The following is a 23,364-nucleotide window of genomic DNA, read 5'->3' on the forward strand; positions in this document are numbered from 1 at the left end:
ATATATATATATAAAACAGTTTCTATATTATGTGATGGAGTTGACTTATAATAGTTGTGACAATAATATACACACAAGTACAGGTGGTTTTGTGGTACTGAGTGATAATGTATTTTTTTATTATTTAAAAAAAAAAATTATATAGTTAATTTGTCTTTATTTGTTTGTTAGTCATTATATGTGATTCATTTCAGTGCAACTGTTACTATTTTAAGTGATACCTTTTGTCCCACTTCTCAAAAACCAGTGAAGCATTCAAATGATGAACAGAACTGGCTTTATTTTTGAAAGCTTTACAAATAAAATGATATTTTCTCTCTCCATGGATGTAGGTGACCTTCTAGCCTACCACAGAATACACTAATCTAGGAAATGTACCTTTCTGTTTTTGAAACATTTCATCTTTTCTAAAATTCTAAATTTGGAAATAAAATGACATTTTTAAACACTTTTTATTAGGGATCTCATGTTCCATAGAGTATGCCATTTAATTGCATTCGCTTTCCTCACATTTGCTCCTCTCTGCTGTCAGTAGAGTTGGAGGGCAGAGCGCAGTGCTCTTACGCGTCCAGTGATTTGGTGTCAGTGCAGTTCTCATGCGCTCAGGAGTTAGACAGAGACGCAGCAGCACCAGACGGAAAACAGCCGAATTTACTCCCGAAGACAAGCACCGCTCTTCAATTAGTGTCTTGAGTGCTAATGAGGTTTTTAACGCAGCATCAAAACTTGATAATGAAATAGTGCCGTTTCGTGACACTGATTTTGCGCAACTGTTTCCCTCGATCTGGCGCCAGATTTGCTGGGGGAATAAAAGATGATTCTCGACGTGCTCTGTTCCTATCAAATGATTTGGATTGCGTCTCGCATTTTTGGAGGAAATCAGCACTGAAAGCAGTACGACGTTTTCTGGACAACTTTGGTGCCAGTGGACACGGGCAGTCGCGAAAGTATTTTACTGTCTCGAGATTGTTGGCTCTAAGCAGGATGGACCTCATCGGGCTCTACTTGTTCCAGCTGGCAATTTTTGGTGAGTTTTCCTCCGATTAATTCTGCTGATTTGAGGGGAACGGAGGATGAGCTCAGTTGCAGCTGTTGCGGATGTGAAGGGAATGATGAATCCCTTCTTTGCCTGCAGACGCACGAATCGTCTCTACTGTGTCGCTGCGTTTTAACTTCAATTTGTTTCTTTTGCGATTGCAATGTTGTTATAAGCTATTCTAACCGACAGTTGCAGTGTTTCGACTGTTTGGACATTAATTTTCTCTCTGGTTTGATTTACGCTAGATTGTCAGTGCGCACTTAAGTGTCATTATCATGTTTGGCACACCAAATGAGACGGATCGGACGACCCGCTGATGCGATTACGTTTGTGTGTTAAAATTACCTGTCGCTTGTATTTAATGCGCTAATTCACTGCACATTACCTCCATCATTTAAGCAGGAGCCTGACACCCTGTCCGTCAAGCTGTGCGCGTCATCGTGGCATCTCGCGCGGTCCGCAGGTAGAGCGCAGGACGCATCCTACTGCAGCTATGCAAATGCCTTTAAAGAATTATGAAGAGCCAGCAGCCTGAGACTGTGGAGTCATAAGCTCTTGTCAAAAGCGTTTGCGACGGATACCTCCTAACTAGACCCCATGCCGCTGGCTCCTGTCGTCCTGTCGTTCCATTTGTGTATTCCACTGAGACTTAGTTTTGTCAAACAGTCTCAAGAGAAGCGCTTGTGCATTGGGCAACAGGCTGAAAGCAGGCGTTTTGAAGCAGGCTTTCTTGGCATGCCATGGTGAAGAAGAAGAAGAAAAAGAAAGAAAAAAAACAGTTCAGATTGATGATGACAGTCCTGTTTTCCCCTCTTACATTGTATGATGTTTAATAGCCTCGCTGATGCATTACTGCTAGAGTCGTGCTTCATTTAGTGCTTTTAGATTTAAATTTCCACATTGAATATGGAACAGAAATGGGTTACATTTATAAGATAAATGTGAATGTCACAATGTTTTTAAGTATATACTGACACAAACTTAAAAAGGAACAAAGAGAAAGTGGGAGGTGTGGGGGACGTTATTGTCATTAGAAGTGTCATGTCATTGAGCGCCCTTATATTTTCAAGTGTATTTTGACTACAGCTTCCCCCCAAAAGGTAGCTATCTTTGATAATGATCAGAAGTAATGCAGATCATTTACTTTGAACAGAAAACTGTCATCATCCAGCAACCCAGTTTGCAACAGCGTGCATATGCCACTTTTCAGTGGACCACATAAATAGTTATTATCAAAATGTCAAAGCTTTCTTTTACATACAACAAAGACGCATTGTCTGTAAAGTTCAGTTGCAATTTTGCTTGATTTACTAAAAAAAGATTCAAGGGTTTCCTTGCATGGTATCTGAAAATTGTATCACTAGCCAAAACATGTGTTACCCTTACATAATGAAGTGCTAAGCTGTTTTAAGGTGTTATCTAGCCTAGGGCAACACATGAAACCAAGTCTGCCACTGGTGCAACATTAAATATAAAAAAAAGTGCATAATACCCCTTGTTGTCAAGAAAGCAATAGGCCACAACTGGTTTATAATAGGATTGGGAGCAAACACCAAAAGCCACAAGTGGGACAGGATTAAAAACAGGAGTAAAACCAGAACAGACATTCAATCACGGGCTAGTCTTGAAAATAAGAGCATACTGTCAGTGTAACGTATATACTCTCTCTCTTTCTGACACATACTGGTTTTCCACTGAGGATCACAAGCAGAGGACAAAAGACATATAGCCACCAGCTAGACAGCCAGAGGCACATGAGTGACACTTTTGCACTGATTTTCACACGTTTGTTTTGGTGGTGGTTGAGAATTTCCATTGACTTCGGTCTAATGATATTTTCTGTCTCCTAAACCAAAACTAACCTTCACACAAACCTTTCTTCATTTTTATTAAGACACATTCAGTATGTTTATTAAGCTGTTGAGGCGATTTCAGGTTTTACTTTCCTTGTGGGGACATTTTATTCATAGCACATTGAAGTCAGCGTGTGTTCATTTTACCTCTTTTAGAAACACCATACACTGCTAACAGCAAATATTTTGGGTCAATCTATGAAGCGTCCTCTCCTGCAGGGGAGATGCAAGCAATGTGAGCGATGATTGGTTTGTGTCCTTCTGTGTCACACTTCACTTTGACAGCCATCACGGTTCCAGTCCAAGGAGAAATGTTAATGGCCTTTGTCAACTGTTTTGTTGCAGTGTAAGCATTTAGAGCATTTGAACTTTGCTACCAAGTCTACAACACAACCATGTCAAATGTGGGAATAAAATATGATTAAGTTATGAATGAATAAAGATGAGAAGAATGATTAGCATATAATTTTGTGTTACATTACTTCATATCACTTCAGTGTAGGGTCTTTGAGCAAATCCGAATTACCCTTTCTCAAAGTGTTAATACAAGTGATCATTACGTAATTTCCAACAGTTAACAATAGTGTGAGATTCATGCATGCAAGGCAAATGAATTCCACCTTTCCTAGACTAATGCTCATTTAGCCCTTTAAGCTCTTAGGGGATTGAATAAATTTGTTAGCCACACATTTAGTAACCTTGAATTGTGGCAGATTACATTATGCGGTGCTGTTCATTGCGCCACGCTGGGATATGAATTCATTCTGGCATGGCTGCTGTTTCTCACCAGCATTAATGTGAATGGCCCGGCCCGGCCCGGCCCCTCCCCTACTGGCCTGTCCAGGTTCTCTGTCTTCACCCTGCTAATTATCCTCTGCATACGTCTCTTAGTCTATTCGTTCGGCATGATTTTTGGGGTGACTTTTTAATTAGGTGTCCCTGTGAGTGAATATTGACTGGGATTGACTTGATTCAGCTGGGGATAAGTAGGCGGGATAGATGAGTATTAATGTGTGGTGAGCAGACAGGGCTGTTATGTGTCTCAATAAAGGACTCATCACACAGAATTTGGTCTAAAGGTGGAATCTTTGACTGAAATATTAAATAATGGCATGAGTAATCATGAAAAATGTAAATTTCATCATCATTTACTCACCCTTACTTCATTCCACATTCATAAGACTTCCGTTCATCACAAATTAAGATATTTTTTACTGAAACCTGAGAGATTTCCGTCTCTCATTTGAAATTTGATTCGCCCAAACTTTAATACTTTCAAAAGTTCAAAAGAAAATTGAGCTGTCATCTTCGATCATTTTATATGATGCAGAGATTTAATTTGGTAACACAGTAAAAAGGCTTTTATTCATACATAAACAGTTGATAAACGCTCACATATACTGTAGGGAACATCAAATATGACTTGCAAAAACAAACGTTTGAGCTTCTGTTCACCATATTTGATAAGTTGAGTTGATCAGTTGTTTATATGTGAACAAAAGCCTAAATTAAATTTGTTCATTGTATGAAGTGATGTCTCTTTAGAGTGATTTGATTCATATGGATTACTTTTATAATATTTTTATTAACTTTTTGAATTGTCATAAGTTTCAGTGTATTGGACTTTCAATGGAGGGACAAAAATCTCTCAGGTTTCATATAAATATATATATTTAACTGTATTTCCAAGATGAATAAAAGTTTTATGGGTTTGAAATTACTTGAGGGTGAGATGAAAAATTATAAATGATAGAAATGTAATTTTTGGTTAACTATATTTTTAGTTAACATTTTGTAACCTCATGCTTGTTATGACTTTGGGACAGCTTTAAACTTTAGTGTGTCTTTGTATCTTTTGGTGATTAACAAGACAGCGACCCTGACTTATTAATGTTATCATAGAACTTATCACATATGGTAAACAGAAGCTCTAACGTTTGTTATTTTTAAGTTGTTTTTGCAAGTCATATTTGATGTTCTCTACAGTATATGTGTGCGTTTATCAATTGTTTATGTATAAATAAAAGCCTTTTTACTATAAACCCAATCTCATTAAAAAAAACAAAGTTGGTGATTTCATATGAATTCATACGTTTTGGTTGGTACGAAAATGTATGATTTTTGGAAAAATAAGGAGGTCAATCCCTAAATCTAACCCTCAGTAGAGCATAAGCAGATCATACGATTCGCCAAAACATAAAATAGTGTGAACTGCAATGAGAGTGTGTTGGTAGAATTATTAGCTTGAGCACCTCTTGGGAGGAGCTACTAAATATTACATTCACTGACATTTAAGTTATTCTTAGATCCGTGTATGAGATCTGAGGATATTGCAGTACAATTTTTCATTATAATTATTTAATTATAGCTTTTCAGTTCTGCCATTTATTGGCAGTAGTGTTGTTTTGCTGAGCAGCTCTATTTTTTCCTAACAGACTTGAAATCGTATCTGTCAATAATGTATGCTAGGGTTTATTCAAGCTACGAGTTCATTCAATTCTCCAACACAACGGTTCTCAATACCAAAGTGGAGACTCTGCTCATCTGCCTGTTTATTTAATTATTAAATGAAAACATAAGACCAGGGTTTCTGCAGGTTTGATGAAGGTAAATTTAAGACCTTTTTAAGAGAAAATAAAGACTAGTTAAGGAACACAGTTAAAGGAACCAAATACATTAAAATGTTCTCTTAATGTAAATGTCTAGGGAACACAATGAGTTGTATTAGCAACACTTAAAAGTTTGAAAATACAACTTCCAACAGCTTTCCATTACAATATGGAAATAACTTTTACTGTGCCTTCAGATCGTACTGCAAAAAAATTCTGTAGTTTGGGTTTTTTTCCAGTGAAGCAAAATTACAGAATATATGTCTTGTTTATGGTCAAAATTAATCAAAATGAAGTGAGTTTTTGATAGAAACAAGAACAAATAGCTGACATTTTCCATGTGCCTCTCCAGAAAATGTGTATTGTTTTAAGGATATTCCTGCTATGATTTAAGACCTTTTAAGGCCTTAAATTGTGGATGGGGATGCATCAAGACATTTTAAGACCCTCAGAAACCCTGTTAGCAGCATAAAGCAATACAAGTATGCTACAGATTAAAATAAGACAAAGAACCGACATACTAAGAGAGAATGAACATGTTGTCCCTCCTCATGCCCCTGTGCATGCATACTGCGTGCGGTATATACCAGATCTCTACTCAGGATGACAAATTTCTGCCATCAAATCACCCAGTCCTAATGTGGTGTTGTATCTAGCACACCTGACGATATGTATAGACCTATATGTGTGAGGTCATGTCTGAAATACACACCCTCGGTGCGAGCTCATTTAGAATCAGTCGTCCATTCAGTCGGCATGTTGCACAGGATCCGATCCGCCCCTATCATCTGGAGAGAGCAGAGAAGAAAAGAGGAGAAATGGAGACCTTTTTTGGATTTAGATAAAGGAAAGCACACACACACACACACACAATCGTGGAGCAGGCAGAGAGGACTGAAGCGCAGGAGGAGGTGACAGAGCCGCTCATTATGTTAACGGCCCGTCATTCCACCGTCTTTTGTAAAGGCACGATTAAACTGCCAGGACAATTACCAGAGCCTCAATAAAAGAATCTGGCATTTTTACGACTTCCATGTGGCATGCCGACAGGCGGAATGGGAAAGGCCGGAGACTGTCTGGAGTGATTTTATCTCGGCAGGGTGCTGAAGAACGCTACCACCTTGCTCACAAGCAGAGACTTCTTGTTAGTGCTACGGAGGCTGGTCATGAATAAGAGGGAATTGAGGGTGAGCCACAGTCACGTGAATACAAATGAACAGGGTTCAGACTCTTGTCGAGTCCATGTGCCGCAACCACAAGAATACAGATCAACAATGCAGGGTCTGATGGTCTCTGCCTGGGAGGGGATATAAAGTGATGTGTGAACTGAGGCACGTTTTGTTCTGTTTACTGTAGCCTTTCTGTCCCTTCTGTCTGCGAGAGACTTTTGTTCATGAAGAACAAAACACTCAAGCTTGGAGAATGTGTGAACCTCAACCCCTGTAGAGCCGACATGTGCCTTTGGCTTGAACGAGTGTGTTCAGGGTCCAAAATGAACTTTCTGCAATGGCTAGTGAAAAGAGAAAATATTTATCTTTTTAAAATGTAATTTAATTAAAAAATTGTATCATTAGTATTATTTTGGTGACCATTAAACTGCATTTAGCATTATTATTTTACAAAATTTTATAAAATATCATTTTTTTTTCTGTAAAACTGTAAACAATGTAATTTTCTGTTATTGCTCTGCTTTTTTTAAGCGTTATTTTTAAAGACGTACCAGATGGCACAGTAATCTGTAAAAATGCAATATTAAAGAACTAATAATTTCCTACATGAAAAATAGTTTGTTTAAAAATACTGATCAAACTGATTATTAGTCTACATTCATTGACCATGGTAATGCAAACAGTACAGATACTTGCAGCATCAATACAAGTTAAGCCTGTCTCTATCTCTTTTAAAAAAAAAAAAAAAAGGTGAAGATTTTGTGGTGTAATGCAAGGAATATTTTACATCATGAACTTCTGGAAACAAACAAAAAAACAAAACTAAAAAAATCATACAGTGCTGAATCTTTCACTGAGATATAAGCTGTTTAAAGATAAGGAAGATTGACAGATAAGTTGTCACTTACATCAGCAAGGCTAAAATTATCATTCATGCAGTTCTTTTTAAACCATGTAATGCAGCTTTTCCTTATAAAGTTGCCAACCAACTCTGTTTGCTCACTAAATCTATTTTTACTTGTATTTGGTGTGTGGCGAGCGTTAAATTTGGACCCTGTGTGTACAGATAAACTGCTATGATGTAGCGCCTGTGAATTCTCACAATACAGACAATAAAAAGTTGCCTGCAGTCTGGCATAAACATTATCTCTGCTAGTTCTAATGAAACCTGCATGCATCCTTTCTAGCAATGGTGTGACTAAACCTCATTCACATGCATTAAAGCCTCTTATTGCATTTTAACTTGAAGACAAAAGGGGCATCACCTCCAGTGTAACATGACTAATTCTTTCTGTATATGTAACATATATGGTGCATTGCCAGCTGTCACCATGCTCATTACAGTCAAAGGCTAAATTCAGCAGGCTTGGCATGGTATCAGTCATAATTAGGTTAGGCCACACTGGATATGCCTCACATAGTTCTGCCTTTGATCCCTTCATGTTCATTTGGGAGCTTATGGAAAGGACCGAAAGGTCAAATCAGGGCAACAAGTGGCAGAATCTGTGGGCAGTTCAGCTAAACACACTGAGTTGATTGGTTCCTAATGAGCGGTTCATTAAAACGCACTGAGCTGATTGGCCTGTAATTAGCAGACTGACAAAATGCACCATGCTGATTGGCTCGTAATGAGGACAAAATATGGTGGAGACTGATAAACCAGTCATTAACAGTGCAGGTGTCTATTGAGAACAAGCACTGTGAAGTTGGTTTGGAAATTAAACAGAGAGCACAGTTTTGTATAGTTTGACAAGAAGGCAAGCTATCGGCCTATTCTGTATGATTGCATAACAGATGCACGTTCTCTAAAAAGAAAGAAAAGAAAAAAAAAAACAGCTCATAAAAGACGGTTGAAGCTTCAAATATGCACTTTAGCTTTGAATCCAATTCACAAAGAACTCTCAAAAAAAAAAAAAAAAAATCGCCGTTATCTTTTGATTTATCTTTTATAAAAGATAAGGCAATATTTGACAAACAACACATCACAATACAGAATACAGCAGCGGAAGATAAAATAGACAGCGAGAGAATGCAAACTTTGTAAAGGGGTCATTAAATATATTTATTTATTTTATCATTCCATTGTTCTCCTGACATCCATTAGTCATTTTTTGTAAAGGTTTGCACCAAAGTTGGTAATTTTAAATCCTCACTCTGACTTTTAATAGGTTTAGTTTTGCTGCTGTAATAGCTGTACCTTTAAGTCTTAAGTCTTTAACCTTGATTCTTATATTCCATTCTTCAATAACAACCATTTTGCAAAGTCTGCATAAAAACTCATAGAAAGTTGAACTGGAGATTCGATGATTAGGAGCAGAACAACTCAAATCTTCTTGTTTTGGTATTTAAACATAATGGATTTATTCATTACTTACTGTAACAGGGTGAGCTAAAACCTAGGCATTGTTGTTGTGATGTGTTGATGAACTGTCATATGTTAATTTAGTCATCTATAGTCATATGATGTCACAAATGTGAAAGGAGTCACTTTTATAGACATAAATTGTCCTTTTGGACTGACGACTCAAGTCAATGTTATTTGTATAGCTCTTTTAACAATATGCATTGTTTTAAGGCAGCTTTACAGAAAATCATGATCTTAATGTCTATATAATATCGTACACTCAAAACTGTAAATTTTAGGTGCTAATAATGTACTTTTAAGGCACTAATACAGTATGTACCATATGGGGGTTACAAAGATGTGCTTGCACCTTAGGTCTATAGCCGCAGTGACAGCTTTTTGTACCTTTTTTTCTGAGAGTGTATCTTCGTGTCTTATAGTCACATTTAACAGATTAGAGCTGGGCGACAATATAGTTCACAGAGGGAGGTTTAAGTTCTGAAAGAATATGTCACAGTGAACTTACATTTTACATCACATTTTATTCTTAAGGATAATCTCAGGCGTTTTGATCTCAAACGCCTTACCACTACTAGCATGCACAAATCAGGCAACCAACTTAATTTAATTTACACACGCAATTGTACTGCAGATAACATTTTGATACAACCACTACATATCTCTGACCATTTCTTCATTACATTTACATTACACTTTGCCACCCGCGTTCACCAACCCCTTTAACGGTTACTTTTAGACGTAAATTACGCTCCTTTCTCCCTCCCATCTTTCCTCTGTAGTATCCTCCTCTCTTCCCTCTCCTACCCATTTCTCATCTCTGGATGTGAATACAGCTACTGACACTGTATGCTCTACTTTAACCTCTTGTCTAGACGACATTTGTCCTCTCTCCTCCAGGCCAGCATGGGCTGCCCCTTCTAACCCCTGGTTATCCGATGTTCTTCGTGAGCATCGGACCTAACTCAGAGCGGCAGAGAGAAAATGGCGCAAATCCAGTCTTTGCTCTCATCTTTCTCTGCTGAAGTCCACACTGCCAAATCCTCACATTTCGACAACAAGATCAACAGCGCTCCAGAGACGCGTAATCTCTTCAGAACATTTAATTCTCTCCTCTGTCCCCCTCCACCACCTCCCACCACTTCTATAACAGCCGATGACTTTGCTACTTTTTTCAGACAAAACTAGAACAATCAGTAGTCAGTTCTCAGTTCCAAACACACAGGACCTCCAACCAACCACATCCACTGCTAATACACCCATTTTCTCCTTATGTCCCCTAACTGAGGCGGAAGTATCCAAACTTCTCCTCTCCAGCCATCCTACAAAATGTCCTCTAGACCCAATCCCCTCACACCTTCTCCAAGCAATCTCTCCCACACTCTTACCGGCACTCACATACATCATCAACACATCCCTCCTCACAGGCATTTTCCCCACTGCGTTCAAGCAGGCTTGGGTAACCCCACTGCTCAAAAAACCTACATCAAACACTTCTCTGATAGAAAACTGAATTGTCTTCAACCAGGTATCATTGTTTCTTTCACAGAACAACAAACTGGACGCTAAACAGTCAGGTTTCAGGAGTGGCCATTGAACTGAGACTGCGCTAGTCTCGGTCACTGAAGCCCTGCGAATTGCAAAAGCCGCTTCCAAATCATCAGTCCTCATTCTGCTGGATCTATCTGCCGCTTTTGACACTGTCAATCATCAGATCCTCCTGTCCACCCTCTCATCACTGGGCATCACTGGGATTCCACTTCGCTGGTTTGAATCCTATCTCACTGGTAGGTCTTTCAGGGTGGCCTGGGGAGGAGGGGTATACAAAGCACATCAACTGGTCACTGGGGTTCCTCAGGGATCGGTTCTTGGACCCCTCCTCTTCTCCACATACACTACATCACTGGGTCCCACACACACTACATCACTTTGATGACACACAGCTCTATCTCTCTTTTCAACCAGATGATCCAACGGTAGCTGCACGAATCTCAGGCTGCCTGGCGGACATCTCGGCATGGATGAAAGAACATCACCTACAGCTCAACCTGGCAAAGACTGAGCTTCTTGTCTTCCCTGCCACTCTGACTCTACAGCATGATTTCACCATCCAGCTAGGTACTTCTACAATTACCCCATCAACTTTGATCAGAAATCTTGGTGTAATCTTTGATGACCAGCTGACCTTCAAAGAGCACATTGCAAAGACTGCTCGATCTTGCAGGTTTGCACTACACAACATCAGAAAGGCCCTTTCTGACAGAGCATGCTGAACAACTTCTTGTCCAGGCCCTTGTCATTTCTAGGCTGGACTACTGCAATGCTCTTCTGGATGGACTTCCATCAAACACAATCAAACCTCTACAAATGATTCAGAATGCATCAGCACGACTGGTCTTCAACGAGCCCAAAAGAGCCCATGTTACACTTCTCTTTATCTCCTTGCACTGGCTACCGGTTGCAACTTGCATCAAGTTCAAGTCATTGATGCTTGCATATAGAACAACCACTGGCTCAGCACCCACCTACTTCCACTTACTTTTACGAATCTACATCCCCTCCAGAAGTCTGAGATCTGCTAGTGAGAAACGCCTCATGGTACCATCACAGAGAGGCTCAAAATCACTCGTGGGGTTCACAGCTCGATCTGGTGGAGGGAATGGAGACGGGTGGGTCCCTATCTTCTTCCTCACCTGCCAGATCAAGCGCCCTCTCTCTGGGATCGGAAGCCCGTTCTGCGTTTTTTTCCCCCCGGGGCGAGGGCTCGACGCATCGCCTCTCTTCCTCCGAGGAGGTTGATGTGGTGCGCATTGATGAGAATTTTCCTCCTCAATCGGCCCGATACGAGGAGCTTTTGGAGGTGGTGACTCGTGCTGTGGCCAAGTTACACATCGAGTGGCCTGCCGAGAAACAGTCCGAGCCGCAGAAAAGCAAGTTGGACAAGCGCTTTCTGCAGGTGAGGCCACCACCTCCAGGCCGGAGCCTCCCGTTTTTCCCCGATCTCCACACCGAGGTGTCGAGATCGTGGGCCAGACCATTCTCGGCCCGCCTCTTCATCCCCGCATCTGATTATTATGGTAACGTGGCGGGGTTGAACGAGCGTGGTTACAGAGCGATGCCCCGGGTGGAACAGACGCTGGCTAGCTATCTGTCCCCCGGTGTGGCATCGTCTCTGAAGGCTCCGGCACTGCCCACCAAGCCGCTGCGCACTACATCCGCTCTGGTGGGCAAAGGGTATGCAGCAACAGGTCAGGCTGGTGCGTGTCTGCACACAATGGCTGTGTTACAGGCGTACCAAGTTGACCTGCTGAAGGAGTTAGATGAGGGCAAGGAGATTAAGGCTGAAGATATTTCAGAGCTTAGGCGGACTGCTGATCTATCTCTCCTCGCCACCAAGGAGACAGCCCGTGCCATTGGGCGCTCCATGGCAGCTATGGTGGCAGCGGAAAGACATTTGTGACAGACCCTCTCAGATATGAGAGAAAAAGATCGGGTCTGCCTCATGGACGCCCCGCTTGCACCTTCTGGCCTGTTCGGCGACGTTCCTCCCTCGCCGTTCTCGAGCTCCTGGGGCTGCTGGGCGGGAGCAGCCCACTCCGCATACCAGCTCCTCATATTGGGAGACTCAAAAACAGAGTGTCTGTCTCTGCGCCAGGGACTGCTAGGCCGAAAACGGATCTGCAGGCAGTTATTCAGGCTATAAAGTCCTCGGCGAAGAAGTCCTGACGTGTTTGGCTCAGGACTTCTGAGGGCAGCTCCTACTGGAGTGGAGTGGCGTCCACCGCATCACACCGTGCCCGTCTCGCCTCAGTGCCCTCAGAGGATCGGTCTGCTAACCCTGCCAGTGTTCCAGGGTGCAGCCATCCCCAGCGAGCATCTTTTTCTAGAGCAGTTAGATCGGCCGTCCCCTGCCGGTGCGCTGCTTCAGGGTACCGATCTAGCTGCTCCAATTACACCAGAGATCAGTCTCTGAAAGACTGTGGAAACTACTGCCAAATGTGTCTCGGTGGGTCCTGCACACGATAGAAAAAGGTTATCGTACTCAATTCCGCGCTCCGCCGCCACGCTTCAGCGGGGTCATTCCTACCTTGGTCGGCCCCAAGCAGGCTCTGGTTATGGAACAAGAAGTAGACACTCTGTAGGAAGGAGGCCATCGAGGTGGTCCCTCCTCACGAGAGAGAGTCCGAGTTTTACAGCCGGTACTTCATAGTTCCAAAGAAGGATGGAGGGCTGCGTCCCATTTTAGATCTGTGTCAACTGAACCGCTTAGTCATGCGGCTGAATTTCAAGATGCTTACACTCAAACAGGTCATGTCTCAGATCAGGTCCGAGGATTGGTTTGTCACAATAGATCTAAAGAACACATACTTCCATGTCTCTATCCTTCCCCAACACAAGAAGTTCCTGAGGTTTGCTTTCGGGGGCGAAGCATACCAATATCGAGTTCTTCCCTTCGGCCTAGCACTCTCATCCCTCACTTTCACGAAGTGTGTGGATGCTGCACTGGTCTCACTACGGCTCCAAGGCATCCGCATACTGAATTAGATCGACAATTGGTTGATTTTAGCTCACTCAGAGAAGATGGCGGCTTGACATAGAGATGTCGTTCTCGCCCCTATTGAAAGAGCTGGGGTTAAGACTAAATGCTAAGAACAGTGTACTTTCTCCATTACAGAGAACCACTTATCTAGGTGTGGTGTGGGATTCGACCGTGATGCAGGCACGTCTGTCCCCTGCTCGTATCGAGTCGATCCTCACGGCAGTCAAGAGAGTGAAAGAAGGCCAGTGACCCACTGTGAAGCAGTTTCAGAGACTGCTGGGTCTGATGGCAGCTGCGTCCAACGTGATACCTTTTGGCCTGCTGTACATAAGACCCCTACAGTGGTGGCCCAAGACCAAGGGGTTCTCCCCGAGGGGAAACCCGCTCCGCACTTTCAAGGTCACGAGACTATGCATTCGTGCCTTAGACATGTGGAGGAAACCTTGTTTCTTGTCTCAGGGCCCGGTGCTGGGAGCTCCTTGTCGCCGTGCAATGCTAGAGACAGACGCATCCCTCATCAGTTGGGGAGCGGTGATGAATGGCCACCCTGCCACGCTTGCTTCATTCCTAGAAGCTGATGCCGGTTTCACCGCACATGCTTTTAAAGCTTCCTGGTCATTACGTCACCCGCCTGTGACGTCTCGCCCATCTATTGGACTGATTACACATACGATTCAGAGCCGGTCATGCTGAAGGCGTTCCCATAGCGTTTTCAGACGCAGCGTCTCGTTCCCCTCAGGGAACCATGGTTACATAGGTAACCTGAGAAGTTTTTTTTTATCATACGGTCCCTTTAAAAATGGTGCTGAAACAGCTCAGCCTTAGTAATTTTACTTAATTGAACTTGGACTTCTGTTGATTTGCCCTACTTAAAATTGTGCCACATTTCTCATTACTTCTGTACATGCACACTATATTATTCAGAGAGTGTTAAATAGTCAGAAGCTTAATGCCATGTCTTGCTCTATTAATTAATTTATTTATTTATTTAACTAATCACAAAGGTTTTATTGCATTGGTTTTTGGGCTAGTTAATATAATTTAATTAATAAATTATAATTAGTAATTACTGTTAATAATCAGCTTTATATAAAACCAAAAAAATTAAAATAAAATGGTATATGTCTTAAATTATAACTAGGTAAACATTTGGATGTGTGTATTTCACAGTTAAATGTGAAATGTTTTAGTTGTTTTGTGTATTAGTCCCATGTTCCATAGCACCTCACCACAGCAAACATCGTGTTTACATGACAGTCAGACCACTGTAATAGCATGCAACTCTCTCTCTTTCTCTCTCTCTGTCTCTCTCTCACACACACACACACACACACACACACACACATACAGCCTCACACATGTGCACTCAACTGTTGGTTTGTTTGCAATTACAAGGCAATTCACTCCCCTGATCTCTCAATCTCATTCTTACTGCCCTGTTCTATTTTACTCAATAAAACTCATTTCTAGCTTGTCTTTGTAGGGGCTACTGTATAGATTGGCCAGAATACTATAGGTTTGTAGGTAAAGTGAATTTGTTGCTCCTACTTGGATTGCCTTCGGTTTTTACTTTTTGAATTAAAGTACGGAGATAAATGGTGTCAATATTGAGAAGGTGAGCTAATCTATATTTAAAATGACTCTCTTGTTATGCGCAGGTGCTACAGTTTCATGGCCATCACTGAAGGGTACAAAGTAGTTTAATTAAGTCTATGTGGTCTTTGCTGAAGGCAATACATTTGTACATAAATAGTGGGATCTAAAATCTGGGGGCACAATGAAAATTTGGGATTCAAAATTTAATTAAAACCTAGAAATAAACAGAAAGGATATTGAAAATTTTAAAGCAAAGAAACATTATGATGGAAAATGGATTTGGATCATTCTCAAATCACGTTGGATAACATAGTCATGAGATTTTACACAAATGTATGGAGTCAATTAAAGCAAAACGGGGACAAATTGATAATCTAATTTGTTTTACGAGAAAAAAAAACATTTTCACTAGCAGTCTCAGATTTTAAATGCACATTCTCACACACACACATGCAAAAAAACATTAAAATATCATCATTTAAAATTAATTAAACGTGACAATGAAGACAAAAGGCTGCATAGGGAGTGTTGTGTTGACCAAATGGTCATCAGTGTTAGTGGCTGGAGAGATGGACAGTTATTAAGCAGCGTTTATTGATCCCCGTCTCCTCGACATGCTCCCGGGATTACCCACTGTCCACCTTGAGGGCTATCAATGTTCATTAGTCAGTGTGACGCAGAGTGATGTTCCCGCTGTTCTGGAGTTCTGGAGAGATAGATGAAGCATCGGGAGGTGAGAGTATCGATACCATCACAGCGTGTGGGCGGAAGCGTTTGATTTGAGTCTAAGTCGTGTCCACTCAACAGATGGCTAACAGCAGAGGTACTGTCACATTCCCAACATGCAGTGGTAAAAACATAAATGGTCTCCCTGGACTGGTGTGTGTGTGTGTGTGTGTGTTTGTGTGTGTGTATGTATGGTAAGATAAAAAAAAAAAAAAAGTTTTTGAAAGTCTTTTTACACTCACCAAGTTAATTTATTTGCATTTATTTGATTAAAAATACAGAGTAAAATAGAGTAATACTGTGAATTGTTACAAATTAAAAGAACTGTTTTAATATCCTGTAATGCAAAGATGAATTTTCAGATTTATTATGTAGGGTTTGATACATAAATATAATTTAATTTAGCTCAAAGGGAATCATTTGTGATTTTATAGGGAATTTGAACAGAATCGCTGTTTCACGGCTGATCACTGAGTCGGCAGCGATTCACTGAACGAGCCGTATAACATTAATTCTGCACTGGATATTAAAATCCAAAATATAGTGAAAACACTATTAATAAGCACAGTAACAAGATCGGCAGATTAAGACATTAACTTGTAAGCACAAAACACAAGATACTTCTCTTTTCAATATAAATACGAGTTTATTTATATAAACCTAAGACATAAACTAATCTAACATGAACGCACGCATTCACACGTTGCAGAAAGAGAGAAAGGATGAGTTTAGAGAATGAGAATGTGAAATCCCAAGTTTATAGCAATATGTGCTATTGCATAGACCTGAACAACCATCAATCACTTAATTAACCCTCGCATTGAGTTTCTCAATGAGGCTAAAATTTACCATGATGCACAAATGCACCAGCTCCAACATAATCTCACAGAATTCCGTGTAATGTTCACAGACTTAATTAACCTCTGAATCTGTGGTGGCATCACGGAATCGCCAAAAATTCCGTGATGGGCTCACAGAAAAAATTCCGTGATGTGCTCACAGAAGTGATACCAATGTAAGTCAGTGACAGGCATCAGCCGTGCTCCATGCACGGAAACCCGTAGCATCAGTATGCCGACGCAATACTGGGAAATTTATCGTCATCATTATTGTTCAGAACTGGGTAGGTTTAGGGTAGGGGTGGGGTCAGGTACTCCAGTGAAAGTATAACTGCATCGGAATCACTCTTTTTACGTGGTCCGATGCAGCGCTGGTGTTGAACCAGTGAATCCGTGCATGGACCACGGCTGATGCCTTCTGTGAGCCCATCACGGAATTTTCGGCGATTCCGTGATGCCACCACAGATTCGGGGTTAATTCCGTGAACATTACACGGAATTCTGTGAGATCAGGTTGCCAGCTCAGTTAGACCTGAAGGTTACTTGCTTGCGTTGCCTTTTTATTACAGGGATGCCCTTTTTCGTAGTCCTTGCAGGAAAAGGGGTTTCCCAAGTGCTGATTGGCTGGAAGTTCAGTAGTCTTTGAAGTGATGAAGTCTTGGGTGTTGGCTGAGGATGCGGAGTTGGTCTGGTTGAAGTTTTGAGGCGGTCACAGGCTCGAGTTGAACTCGGAGACAAGGCGTGGCAGCAAAACTTAAACTGAGAACACGAAACTCGCAATGGAAAGAAACTAAAATAAAAGAAAGAAAGGATATAACGAGACTAGGTGGTTTTTCTTCTCATCGTGGTGTTGGGCAGCAACTGGCCTGTAGGCCAGAGCACGCTCAAAGAGCGCTAAAAAGCAGCGTCAAAACACGGTGGCAAGAAGAGAGAAGGGAAGAAGGGGAGATTTGATGGTGTCCTGAGTTTTTAAACTCGGCTTTTGGACACATCCCATCTGGTGTCTTGAGCAATTAGATAGGCTATTATCTTAGCTAAGGTTGTTCCTTCCATCATAAATCAGCATGTCATCAGTCACATGGTCCGAATTTTACACACTCTTGCAAAGTATACTTTTGGATGTGATTTCTATAACCAGAATATGATACAGTTGACAAAGAATCGGTTGGAAGAAACGTTTCAAGCTAGAATTGTCAGACTCATACATACCAAACACGAATAACCCTTAAAATCGTTCAATAGTTATTAAAAAGACATACATAATATGTGCTTAAAACATGATAGTCTAATGTGTGGGTTACATACATAATATAGTGTTATGCCTAGAAATGTCCTTTTAGGATGATTTTATATGCATATGAAAAAGAAAGTCTCTGTGTAGTTCTGTGGAGACCAAAAGACATGTTCTTTGGACAGAGGAATTTCAGTCTGGTTCTTTGTCTTCTATGTGTGGGGGAAAGTCAATCTAAAGAAGCTTGTGATTTCTCTCGTGGAACACATGTGATGGCCATCTCTTTGACCATTAATCTTGATTATTTACCCCAAATTTGACAATCTCCTTCCTGCGTTGGACTTATCAATAAGTGTTCTTTTGTCTTAATGTTGCAAACTGTTCTGGAAGAGGCTTGTTGGTTAAGCTTGCTCCAGAGGTCGGAGCTAGGAATCTGATTTATGACGTTGTCCTGTTTTCTTGGGGCCCCTCAGGAATTTCGGCTCCTCATGTTTCGATATTCTGATCGAATCTTAGTTTTGTCTGACTTATTCTGATCCTACAATTACTCCAGTCTTCAGTGTCACATGATCTTTAAGAAATTATTCTAATATGCTGATTTGCTACTAACTAACTAAACTAACACATTTCTTATTATTTTCAATACTAAAAACAGATGTGCTGTTAAATATTGTTGTGGAAACTGTGGAAACTTTTACTTTAGAAATGTCACTTTTGGTCAATTTAATGCTTCATAGCTGAACAAATGTATCAATGTCTTTAAAAAATATCTTACTGCCCCCAAACCTTTTGTCATCGTAGTTCTATGTAATGTTCCATTTCTTCAAGCTGTAAGCCTATTTATCATATGGGCATTTGCGGCTCATCTTAGCCTATAGTATCCATTTTGCAAAAGCCTTAACTCAAAAGATAAAGCTAAGTGCCATATACTGTCTCTTAATCTCCTACATCAATTTTCTCTACATCATCATAACTCTGGACATAAAGGAATTCAATCAGAAAGAAATCAAAACACGTTTTTGGAAATAAATTGCTTATTACTATACTACAGGGCTGTTGAAGACTTGATTTTTATTTGTTGTCAAATATTCTAAGGTTATGCAATTATTTTTCAGAAAATGCACAGCTCAAGTAGTTGCAGGCAGGTCTTGACCGCATTATACTTCCATATCACCTCACCGAATGATTTCAGTTATTTTACCTTACAGCCTACAACAGAAAAATAACCAAAACCCACAAAATCACTTACCGATCAAACAAAAATAACAAACGACAGGATAAAAACGACAAACTAATTCCATGTTTTTCCAACAAAATTACATCTTATTATCTACAAAAAGCATGCTTTCTTTTTCCTGCTCTCTCTCCCATAAAAAGTGTCCACATACAGTACAGACACACATGAGCACAGAAACTTGTTGTCAGCGCTGCTATTCAACTTTATCTGTAAAATAGTTTTGTAGAATACTTTTGTTGAAGCAGTTAAACTTACAGGTTCACTGTTAGATGCTGCTGCTGAACACTGTTAAGAGACTAAGGTAATTAAATTTAATTCATCTAATAACTGAATTAGACTCCATTAATAGCTGCATTATCAATGGCTCAAGGCTCCAATACTGGCTCTAAAATCATGTTTTGGAACTGGCAGTAGAAGCTCGGGATGAGATGCATAAGAAATTACACACAAGAGCATTTTAAGGACAACAACCTGACAAATGTCTTAAATCATATGAACAATGTCTTGAGGTGTGGTAACTGTAATATAATTGGAATAACTGCGAGTATAATTTCTTCCGCATCTCATCCAAAGCCTCCGTTGCTAATTCCAAAACGTAATTTTAGACCTAGTAACGGAGCCCTTACGAAAATTAACCATGGTTTAATTTGGAGTCTGCGTGTCTCTCAAAAGTGTTCGGCAGCAGCGTTCCTACTAACAGTGAAACTTTAAGTAAATTTTCTTCACGTACAGTGCCATTAACTCACTTGTGAGAAATGTCATGTAGCTTTTAAGTCGCTAAACTATTTTACTGATAAAATCATCAAAGTGTCGAGTGTTGACCAGTGTCGTTGTGGGTTTCGGTTATTTTGCTGCTGTACCGTTTAAATAACTGAAATCATTTTGCGAAGTGATATAGAACTGTAATGCGGTCAAGAGGTGCCTGGAACTATGTTCGCTGTGCATTTCCCTGAAAATAATTGCACACCTTAGAATGTTCGTCAGCCAATCAGATTCAAGCATTCAATGGACCTGTAGTAGGCTATAATACAAAAATAAATGCACACCTAAGGTGTAACTGTCACAAATTCAACAGCTCACCGTCATTTATCCCCTATAAGTCCTCCTTCACCACAGACAAAAAGAACAGATTACTTCTTCCTAAAAATTCTCTCACATAATCCATTTTGTGTTTGGCCACCTAGAAACAAGTGGAGGTTTGTCTTACCCCGTGGCTCACTTTGCCTTGATCTCCCCTAATATCGGGAACACTGTGGGAAAATTTACAGCTGTAGCTTTTTAATACAGTCACAAGCAATATTGGTTAATCATTTTTTGGCTACCACCTCCAGCTCGACCACCTGCTGTAACATGCCAGGTGTTTTGGGAGGAGAAGAATGCTGTGATTTAATCAGCTGCAGCTTTTTCGGGGCTAATCCACTTAATTGTGTTGACCTTTTTGTGTGCACTTTTTTCATCTGCACAAATCCTTGTTTTTTCTAGTGCATGCTGATACTTTTGGTGGCGAAATAAAGGACAGCAGCATATATCTTGTATTGTGGTGCATTCTAGTGTGGCAAGGCAATAGGGATTTAATCAGATATTCTGTCTGTGCAGACAGAGCCTGTGTTCTGATCAACATGAGCTGCAGTGTGTGTTTAACAAGGCTGATCACAGACAGACCACACCTGTTTCTCCTGTTCAATCTAGGCTAGACAGGAGTGCAACAGCATTTTATTGGTTTGAAGTGTTTTACAGGATTGAGGAGAGAGAAAGAGAGCAGGAGGGAGAGAAATGGAGGACAACGCAATGAAAAAACGGCGCGCACACTCACGCACAGAAACCTACAGGTACGCAAACACTTTAGCATCAAAGGCAGTCACACTCATCGTACCAATCTGAATCCTGTCGCCAACGCAGTCTCACTCCAGCCAACAGACACTGCCAGCAATCCCTGCTTCTGAGAAACGATCAATATTCAGTATTTTCACTCCACTTTGAAAAGGCCTTAAACACTTTCAGTGACAGTCTTTATGTACTGTATAAGAGATTGGCAGATCAGAGACTCAAAGTGGCTCCTGTGTTTTTAAAGCTCCGTATGATAGACTTCAAAACCAAAGCTGGCCCCTGTTGAAAATATAGCACATCGTTAAAATTTATGTTTTAAACACGCAATAAAATCACTTGAAAGCACTTTTCTTCATTGGTTGACATATTGTATTAACTATTGAAACATCAAGGAGGCATAATATATCAAAGGTCTCTTTTTCCTAATAGCAATAATTAATAGCCTAATGCCACCACAAGTACAGTACATGCAGTACAGTCCCAAATATTTTACTAGACTATCCTGAGCTGCAGCAAAGAAGCAGACAGGGAAAAATTTGTGCATTACACTTTTAAGAGCTCTCCAAAACATGTGGAAACTATATCATAGTGGATGTTTTACTAATGAAATGTGTGTCATGTGTTGCTCGAAAAAAATAAGAACCAAACTAACAAAGAACCAAAATTATTAAGAATCAAATGTAACAAAGGCATTTCTAACAAAGAATCCTGAAAAAAGTATCAAGTATTTTCAACATTGTTTGGGCACACAATAATTATATTAGAACGATTTATGAAGAATCATGTGACACTGAAGACTGGAGTAATGATGTTGAATATTCAGCTTTGCCATCACAGGAAAAAATGGCATTTTAAAATATATTAAAATGGAAAAACAAGTCATTTCAAATGTAATAACTCTTCACAAATATTACTGTTCTTGCTGTCTTCCTTTGTGCTTAAATATTATTTTTTTGTATTGAATACAATGTGGTATCAGGTAGGAGGACGAGGTAAAAATGTACATTTTACATTCAGTATTCACATGTGGGTGGGAAAATGTGGTTTGTATAAAAAAGGAATGGACAACGCAGAGCAGAATGGGTCAGAGATAAAGACACAGCAGAGGGAGAGTAAAACGAGAGGACAAACCGCTGGCATCTTAAATCAGGTCAAGATAAAATCCTCCTCCTTCTTCATGTTTCACTCTACCTCATTTTCTCTTATTTCTGTCTCTAACGTTGATCTAAGGCCACAAGGTTATTGTAACACTCACCTTTTTCTGCGCCAAAATTCTATTTCTCTATTTTAACAATCCCTTAGCCTCTGTCCAGACTGCTTTTTTGTGTGTGTGTGTGTGTGTGTGTGTGTGTGCGTGTACACCTGAAAGAACAGAAACCTGTAGAACTCAAATTCTCAATATTCTGAAAAGCTGTCTGTTTTCCTGTTTAACTCTTAAGTGAAGATTTGACAAGTAATATTGAGCATATATAGATCTAAATGAAATCAACATGGTTGCTAGACAGACTGAAAACAAGTACACAATGGATTGCTGTGGATGACAGCCAGTGAGAAGCTCATGTTCAATGAAATGGAAATAAACCAATGTACTGATTTCAAAGCCACCTCATTTGCCACAATAATAGAATGAATTTGAATCTTGTTTGTTTGGGCAAACACTGCAATGCTAATTTGATAAGTTAACAGTCATGTCCTGTAATTAATTCGATTTAACATTCAATGAAAGCATTAGAAAATCTAGCAGGTGATTGTAGCTATGAACTGATTTGGACAACAGATCCTGCCGTGTGTTTGTGTAGTTAGTGTTTTGTTGTTGGCTGGGTAACCGCAGGTGGGCTGTTGTAAGCTGAGCTTTAGTGGATTGAACCATAATGAGAAATGTCTACTTTCCTCCTACTCACCTTCTCTCTGATCCTCAGCTTAGAGTGTAGGGGTCAATGGACTCCACTGGGCTGCGGCTGTGTGTGTGATGATTTGAAATCGAGATGTTTTACTAGTGCTTACCTAGGTGGACCTGCAGACAAAGGCAGAGACCTTCTGCTGTTTAGCAGTGGGCTACAAACACTTGACAGCTTCAGATTTGACCCAGGCCTTTTACCTACAGCAGGAATGTCCATTCCTGATCCTGGAGGGCCGCCATCCTGAAGCTAAACTCCAGTACACCTGCTTAGAAGTGTCTGCTGATCGTGAAGACCTTGATTAGTTGTTTCAGGTGGCTAATTAGGGCTAGAGCTAAACTCGGCTGGAAGAAGGCTCACAAGGAACAGGGTTGGATGCTCCTAACCTACAGGAATATGGCTGGTTAAATGCAATCAACTATTTATAAAAAACAAAGG

The 23,364-nt window shown here is 40.5% G+C and overlaps 1 protein-coding gene across 4 annotated transcripts in view; it reads left to right on the forward strand.

Moving 5' to 3' along the window:
- Positions 1-604: 604 nt before the first annotated feature.
- Positions 605-23,364, forward strand: part of gfra4a (GDNF family receptor alpha 4a) — a 116,704-nt gene continuing 93,944 nt past the window's right edge. For all 4 annotated transcript variants that reach the window (XM_058796613.1, XM_058796615.1, XM_058796616.1 and 1 more), the window contains exon 1: positions 605-1,027. In XM_058796613.1, coding sequence (XP_058652596.1) covers positions 985-1,027 — 43 coding nt within the window. In that variant the 5' untranslated portion in view covers positions 605-984. The remainder of the gene's footprint in view (positions 1,028-23,364) is intronic.

This window comes from Onychostoma macrolepis, chromosome 13 (genome assembly GCF_012432095.1).
Source record: "Onychostoma macrolepis isolate SWU-2019 chromosome 13, ASM1243209v1, whole genome shotgun sequence".
Taxonomy (NCBI): domain Eukaryota; kingdom Metazoa; phylum Chordata; class Actinopteri; order Cypriniformes; family Cyprinidae; genus Onychostoma; species Onychostoma macrolepis.